Source organism: Helobdella robusta (genome assembly GCF_000326865.2).
Source record: "Helobdella robusta unplaced genomic scaffold HELROscaffold_30, whole genome shotgun sequence".
Lineage (NCBI taxonomy): Eukaryota > Metazoa > Annelida > Clitellata > Rhynchobdellida > Glossiphoniidae > Helobdella > Helobdella robusta.
In genome coordinates, this window is record NW_008704502.1 from 1,489,748 (window position 1) to 1,497,279 (window position 7,532).

Here is a 7,532-nt window from a genome sequence, read left to right on the forward strand (position 1 = left end):
GCATCGAGCGTGTCATTCAAGAAACAAACTAGCCCATCGTCAAAACAATTTCGATCCACTAAAAAGTCGTCCAACCTTTACGAAGCTTCAAAGCCATCGGCAGTTCAATCCCAAGATGCTGATCAAACAAGTGATGATGTTGAGCCACCGCTTCAACAAACAAAACCGTTATATGCTAATTATGTGCAGCCGAACCTGTCTCACCGGCTATTCACAAATTCTTTCATGCCATCTGCACAAGACACACAGTTTCAAAAAAATAAAAAAGTTGAAAGTTTTTCTAGAAAATTAAGCAACCTGTCTGAAAACGAATCTCAGTTATCTAAATCACAAAAAAGAAAAGATGAAAATAACAAAAATCAGCATAATTCAAACATCAACTCCTCAAATTCTCGACCACCTCTGCAGCCTTTTGCTCAAATGAAAAATAAAAATTCAAAGAAAATGTCAATAAAGGAATATATAAAAAACGGCCAAGCAAATCTCGATGAGCATCATCAATTTCTGGAGGTTGAAAGACGCAAGCGAGAGTTCATGGAATCAATGAAGGCAAATTTTAGTTTGGGTAATATTTGTAAAAATAAATCAATTGTTGAAAGTCTGAAACGTTCGCCAGATAAAAATTCGCCACTTGTTACCAAAAAAACAAATTTTTTTGAACAGCCACCTCTATTGAAAGAAATGTCTCCTTGTAACTCTTTCCAAAATAAATCAGACGAAATCAAAGATCGAAACGTAATTAAAAATGAATTTGAAAAAAATAAAAAACTAACGCTCAATAAGAAATTTGAAACTGTAAGAAGAAAAAATTTAGAACTGGATGTAACAGTTCTACCAAGAAAATATTCTTTCAAATATTCAACGCCTGGAGCACTTCCTCCAAAACGCGCCGTTCTCGATAGCACGTTATCAGCGAAGGTGCGCGTAAAAAAACAGCAGGCTCGACCTTACAGACCTCCTCTGGAGAAGAAATTAACTGGAAACATCGTAATTGGACCCAAGAGACAGTGTTTGACTAAATCTTACAATTCTCCTCAATCTAATTCCATACAGCAGCATCAGAAAAGCAAAAAAGTGCATTCGAGAACATCTAGACATCACCAGACAAAGAAGAAACTCTCCCAGCTAGACTTGCAGCATGATTCACCGAACTTATCGGCAGATTTTCAGCAATCTCAAATCGATAAGAAGAATCGTTCAAAAAACGTTGGTTCAAATAAAATGGATACTGAGCAAAAAGACATTAAGAATTTAGCGGAGAAAGAAGTTTTATTAAAACATGAAGATGTTTTGAATTTCCATAATTTTATTTCTCAGCAGCCTCCTAAAAATTGTCGCAACACATTTGGTAACGACCATCCCAATTTCTGTCCTTACGTTGAAGGAAACTACAAAAATTTTCAAAAAAACAGTTTTCCAAGAAACGAATCTCCTAGCAACGCTTACGATCAAAATGATCTGACAAACAGGAACAAGGAAGCAAGTTGGGGCCACGTAAATTGTGCCAACAACGTCAGCCACTTTGAGCCCATTCGTCACCACAATTATTGTTCGAGCAATGATTTCCCCCGGATGTACACTGAACCATACCTATCTAATCCTGCCTCTAAAAGATCAGATCATTGGTCGAAACCGTTCTCACCTGGCAGTGATCTTTACAGGTTCGATCGATCTAACAACACGTATTTGAACAACAACTTTGGAGAAAAACCTTCAAATGCATACATTTATTCCACTAACTTATCCAATTCAATCTATAAAACGTCTGACAACTTAGCGCCCTACACAAAACGCTACAGCGATCCAAGCGCTGATGATCTGAAATGGAGCTGGAAAAATATTCACACTGGCAATTTTTATAGAGGCAATCCTTCTCAGAATTTTGAAGATGAATTCAAACTGCGCGGACATTCAATGAACAATTCATCATATAACTTTCGCGGCGGCCTGTACAACAGCGAGAACAGAGGATTCTGCAACAACAACCCGTACAGCTACGGCAGCAGTTATATGAGCATGAGCAGTAAACCAAACGTGGTTACAAACATGGACAACAGTCCAGACTGGTGCGGATTAGTTGGGATCAATAATGCGAGAACATATGGAATATATGAAACGGATGGCATACCTGGAAATGTTTGCAGAGACGTTACAAAGAACATCAACATCCAGAACGAATACTCAGGCAACTCGAAAAAATATGAAGTAGAAGCTGCCGGTTTGAAGAAATTTGAAGGAAGCGGTGCGTTTAAAAATGATAAAAACAATATTATCTCAAATAAAATTGGGAAGAACAAACTCGCAAAAAATCGCGATGTTAAAACATCAACTGACAACAAACTGATGCACAACAAGATCACTAAAACAGCGAACTGTTCAAAACACCAAACAAAAAATCAGAAAAGTCAAATCAGTTTTGAAACTGTGAAAAACGTCTTTCAAAATTCCACACCTACCAACACTCCCACTACAAATGGAAATCCCGATGCTGCAACTGATAGTGATTGCGAATCAGCCAAAACCGAACAAACAGCCAAATGTTTAAATGTAAAACAAGATACAAGAAACATTCCAGCCAGGAATAATGTATTTAACGAGAAGCCTAGTACTCAACTGTACAAAATGCCTCAGGTAAGGAGTGGCTGTGTGAGCTACCACAACAAACTCAACCAACAAGCCTTTCAGATCAGACGTGGTGATAATAATTTTATACAATCTCAAGCAAACAAAACCAACAATGAAAATAGTGAAACAGCTGACGAATGTGATGATGAGGATGATGATGAAGTTAGATATGAAGATAATAAACCCAATGAAGGTGTTACCTGCGGTTGTCATTCTGACAAAAACTCAGTCAACAGCAGCCAAAACGCTTCCATAGTAGATAGTGTTGAAAAACAAATTGAAAATTCATTCCGTTACTCGACAAACTTTCATGGATATAAAAATCATCGAAATTTTCAGAATATAGGTTTGTACACTGAGCGCGATCACTATACCAGACCTCCGTATGAACGTGGCTATGAAAGCCATCCTGCATTTTTAAAAAATAGCTTCTCCAACATTTGTGATAGATATAGATATAACGGATCTTTCTGCAATGTTAATTATCATAAAACCTTCGACCAACCCTGTTTATATCGAGATTTTTGCTGTAGCAACAACTTAGGTTTTGACCTCATCGACAACGTTCATCAAATTGGTCATAGCAAATGTAGAGGGTTTCATAATGATCATTCCTATGGTGTGTTTCCTCGTAAAATCTTCGACAGCTACACAACTGGTGATTTGAGAGAATGGAACAATTGCCTTCTTCCCGAATGTTCCATGTACAATTTAATGAGGACTGATTTTAATAATAACTGTGGAAAGAACATAGACCGCGTTCATTTTAACGATTTTGATTACAATGATGATGGTGACAATGATGGTGGCGATATTGTTGGTGACAATGATGAAGGTGATGACGCTGAAAATGATTATACCAGGTATGAAAATTTCCTTGACGCTTATGACAATAGTGATGTCGTTGTTTGTAGAAATGATGATAAAGATAATCATTACACAGACGATGAAAATTTGTACAACTATGACGACTTTGATGGCGGTGAATATATCATTTGCAATAATGACTGCAATTCGCAAAATGTTGATTATGAAAATCATAACAAAAATGATAATATCTGGAGCAAGGTGGATGATTTGGACGACGATCCTTGCTACAGTGACAACAGGTCGAACGTAAACGCCAATAGTGGAACCATGTGTCCGAACATAGTTACCAACATGGCGTTTTGCTGCAACGATAGTGATGTCCATTGCAGAGTTCACGATGATTGCAACAATTGCGTGTGTTATTTCGATAATGCTGTATGCGAAGAAAACGAGGTTAGTTCTACAGGCACGCAATCGGATCACCAATGTAAATGTAGAGATGGCAGATCTGGAAAAGATCATAAGAATGACAAATGTTGCGACTGTAACAGCGACAAATGTGGCAAAAATCCGTGTACTAGAAGCATCAAGAACATCAGCGCTAACTATCGAAAAATAATTAATAAATGTGAAAAACAGCTGCTGATGGCTAAAGCAGACAAAATCAACAAAAGCTCTTGTGAGGATTTATCTAGAAAGGATAAATCTACAGATTGTTGTGGGCGGGATCACAGCCAAAAGTATTACAAAGATTTTTGCCGTGGGGACAGACTAATGGCTGACGGCATAGATAGTGGTAGCGATGTCGACAGTGACAAAAAATGTGAATTAGCCTTAAAAAATGAATCCATGAAGCAACTTCTGGTTGGAATGATGGACTACATATGGGAGCATCATGCAAAAGATCAACGTAAAAAGTGCCTGCGAAATAAATGTGGCAAAGACAGCGATGAAGATGATGACGTGTGTAAAGTTTCTGGTTGCAATCAATCGTATGCACGTTGTCACTCTCGACATCCTTGCCACTATTCCCCGACTGAAGATTGCAGCCATCAAAACCCACGTAGAAATGTCTTTACTAAGGATGTTTGTCGTGCCAACTCACCATCTACTGATTACAGCCCGACTTGTGATAAGTGCCCTGAAGTGAATGAGAAAGATTCGTGCTTCTGTGAAGAGGATTATTCCGACTGTAGATGTTTGTCTCACCAGAGACAACGTGCCTGTAAAAAACATTATGGTGATTTTTCATCTCGAGGTTGCAGTGATTGTGACACTGGTTGCTGCGATTGTGATAGAAGTCTCCAACATTACAAAAACCCTCGTGATAATCGAGATTGCCATTTCGAAAAGGCATGCACAGCGTCGAAGCAGCAATATAGCTATGCCTCTTGCGAAACAGACAACCAATGCACAAGTAAGAGTAAACGAAGATCTTGTACAAATGAAGTTGGTGAACGCTGTCATGAAGCAACAAAAAATTGTGGCATTTCCTTCAACAAGAGGACATGTTACAGCAACACCGCTCTCAGAAACAGTGATTGTGCAAAAAGCAGAGGAGCCGACCAGCCACCAGCTTCTTGCGGGCGTAACAAATCTCAGTGGAAGAGCATCGTCGTGGAAGAAAATGATGGCAGCGATAAGATCCTACTTATCAACGGCAACACGGATGAATCAATCGTCCTTAAGAAGTGTTTCATTGCTGGCATTGTTAACACCAGCAGCGAAGCTGAAGACGCCAGCCATCAATATTGCCCCAACAACCAAAAAAGCCTTCATTCAAAAGGCAATGCTTATAAGCGTGACTGTCAAAAGTGCGTTGCCAATCAAAATTTCTACTCCTGTGCTAATGAGGCAGCAAACGTTCACTGTCCTAAAGATCGCCAAGAAAATCTTCCGAACTGTACAAACGTTTACATGTTGCCTACCGCACAACCGACCAATTCCTGTTGTAAACCGTATTTGGATGAACACGACGCGTCGACGAAAATTAATTACATCAAAGTGAACAAGCAACGAATGGTTTGTGAGAGTAGTGAATCAGAAGGAAGAATGAATTTTTACGACGAAATCGATGACTGGGAATGTAATGAAACTTGTAACTCTTTGGAAAACTTGCACGGCAAAAATGGAGACGAATCGGAAATTTATTCAGAAAATGATGATGATCACGAAGGTAACGATCCATTTCCCAGTGATTGCGGGATAGATGATTGGGAAAATAATAGTAATGTTGACAGCAATGATGATTATATGACCCCAAGGGATGGAGATGGTTATGAAAATTACGCTTTTTGTAAAAGAAACAAATCTAAAAAAATTCAGACAAGAATTTGTAATAGCAGATATGTTCATCGAAAAGTTATCACAAGCACCACCAGTAGTGAATGTAGCAGTTGTAGCGTTGTGAGAAAACATAGCAAAAATGATCATGACCGCGCACTGAAATGTGGAAAGTCTGGTGGAAAAGATAAATCTGGAAGTTTCAGCAGCAGTGATAGAACCGGCTCCGAATGTGGTAAGAAGTCATATCAAAATAAATATATAAAGAACAAATTAAGTTGTCACTGTGCCAAAACTCACCGCTGTTACAGGAACCAGAAGAATTCTGACAAATCCGACCCAAGTGATAGTGATAACAGCGACATCACTGGTCACAAAAACAAGCCATGTGGTAGCCAAAATGATAAAAGCTCTGGAGATAATTTGAAAGCTCGAATGAGTTGTGCTTATTTAAGGCATCATAAAAGAAATCGGATGCAAGGGTGTGGAAAAGCTAATAAGAAACATAATTTAATGTTACTCAACAGAAAGGAAAATAGATGCAAAAAGTATAGAAATGAAAGCAGCAGCAGAATATTGTCTAGCAGCTCTATTGATGATAGCTATCATCAACATAGCTCAAATGATATCAAATGTATTCCAATTGAAGACAGACATTTTCGAACCAGACCCAAAAACTGCAAACGTCATCCTATAATCTACAATCGATACCCAGGGCCGATGGTGGGAGGTCAGCCGCACCCACCTAGGCATTATCACAACCAATTCGAACACCACCCTCCTTTTGGTAGGACTGATGCAAGGAGAGTAAGGCACTCTACAAAGAACTATTGTCATCAACCAGCAATGTTTAGGCCACAGCCCAGCATATCTGATAGAAAACAAGGTCCTGGTGGTTTCGATCGACATCCGAAAATAATAAAACCCAGTCCTTGGGACTCAAGAGAAAACCGACCTTGTTTCAGGCGATGTCCTGAAACTTTCGGACTTGATCAAAGATTCTACAAACGTCGCGAGAATGCTTGGAGATATAGTCCCAATAACGGATTTAAATTGAATTCCAGCAGCGGAAAAAATGTCCTTCAGCCAAACAACATCCGTCGCCATGATAGTTTTCCAAGCAGCAGGTGTAAACATAGACACCACAGTGCAGGCAGCTCACGTAAAACTGATGGCAGCGTTCACAAAAAACCATGCTACCAAGGCCACAGCCCTAAACGTATAACATCCAACAGTAGTCGATCTGAAAGGCCTGGTCCCGGCAGAAGTGGCTGGCATGCAACTAGAAGTAAACACCAGTGCCTAAGCTGCTATCCGTGTATAAATTATTGTAGTGATGAAAGAAAGACAAAACATCGGCGACACGCTTCTAGTTCTAAACATTCCGCCGGTAAAGTCAAATCGAGTAAATCCAGTCACAGGCGTTAGGCAGATTGCTGCAGCTTAAAACTCAAGTTTTCTTGCTATGTATGAAGTTTTGCCTCCTATTTAAAGATGAAGATATTTTTTAGATGATAGCAGTTATTAGTGATTATATTATTCTTAAAACTAACAAATGTACATGGTATTCAAACCGGACAAAACTCATCATTGCAATTTTTCAGCTGTTGTTTTTAAATAATTCCCCATATTCCATGGGTAATGTTTAGGTGATGTGAATGTCATTCGTGCATTCTATTTGTTTAAACGTAAATGGCTCATAATTCATCAAATAAATAAATAATGAATGAATAAATGAGTGAATGAATGAATGAATAAATGAATGAATAAGTGAGTGAGTGATTGAGTGAGTGTGTGAGTGAGTGAGTGAAATG

The 7,532-nt window shown here is 38.8% G+C and overlaps 1 protein-coding gene across 1 annotated transcript in view; it reads left to right on the forward strand.

Moving 5' to 3' along the window:
- HELRODRAFT_174629 (hypothetical protein) overlaps positions 1-7,146 on the forward strand; it is a gene marked incomplete at both ends in the record, with an annotated part of 8,651 nt that extends 1,505 nt beyond the window's left edge. Inside the window, one exon of the mRNA XM_009022073.1 lies at positions 1-7,146. This exon is cut by the window's left edge and continues 852 nt beyond it. Coding sequence (XP_009020321.1) covers positions 1-7,146 — 7,146 coding nt within the window.
- Between the last annotated feature and the right edge of the window lie 386 nt (positions 7,147-7,532).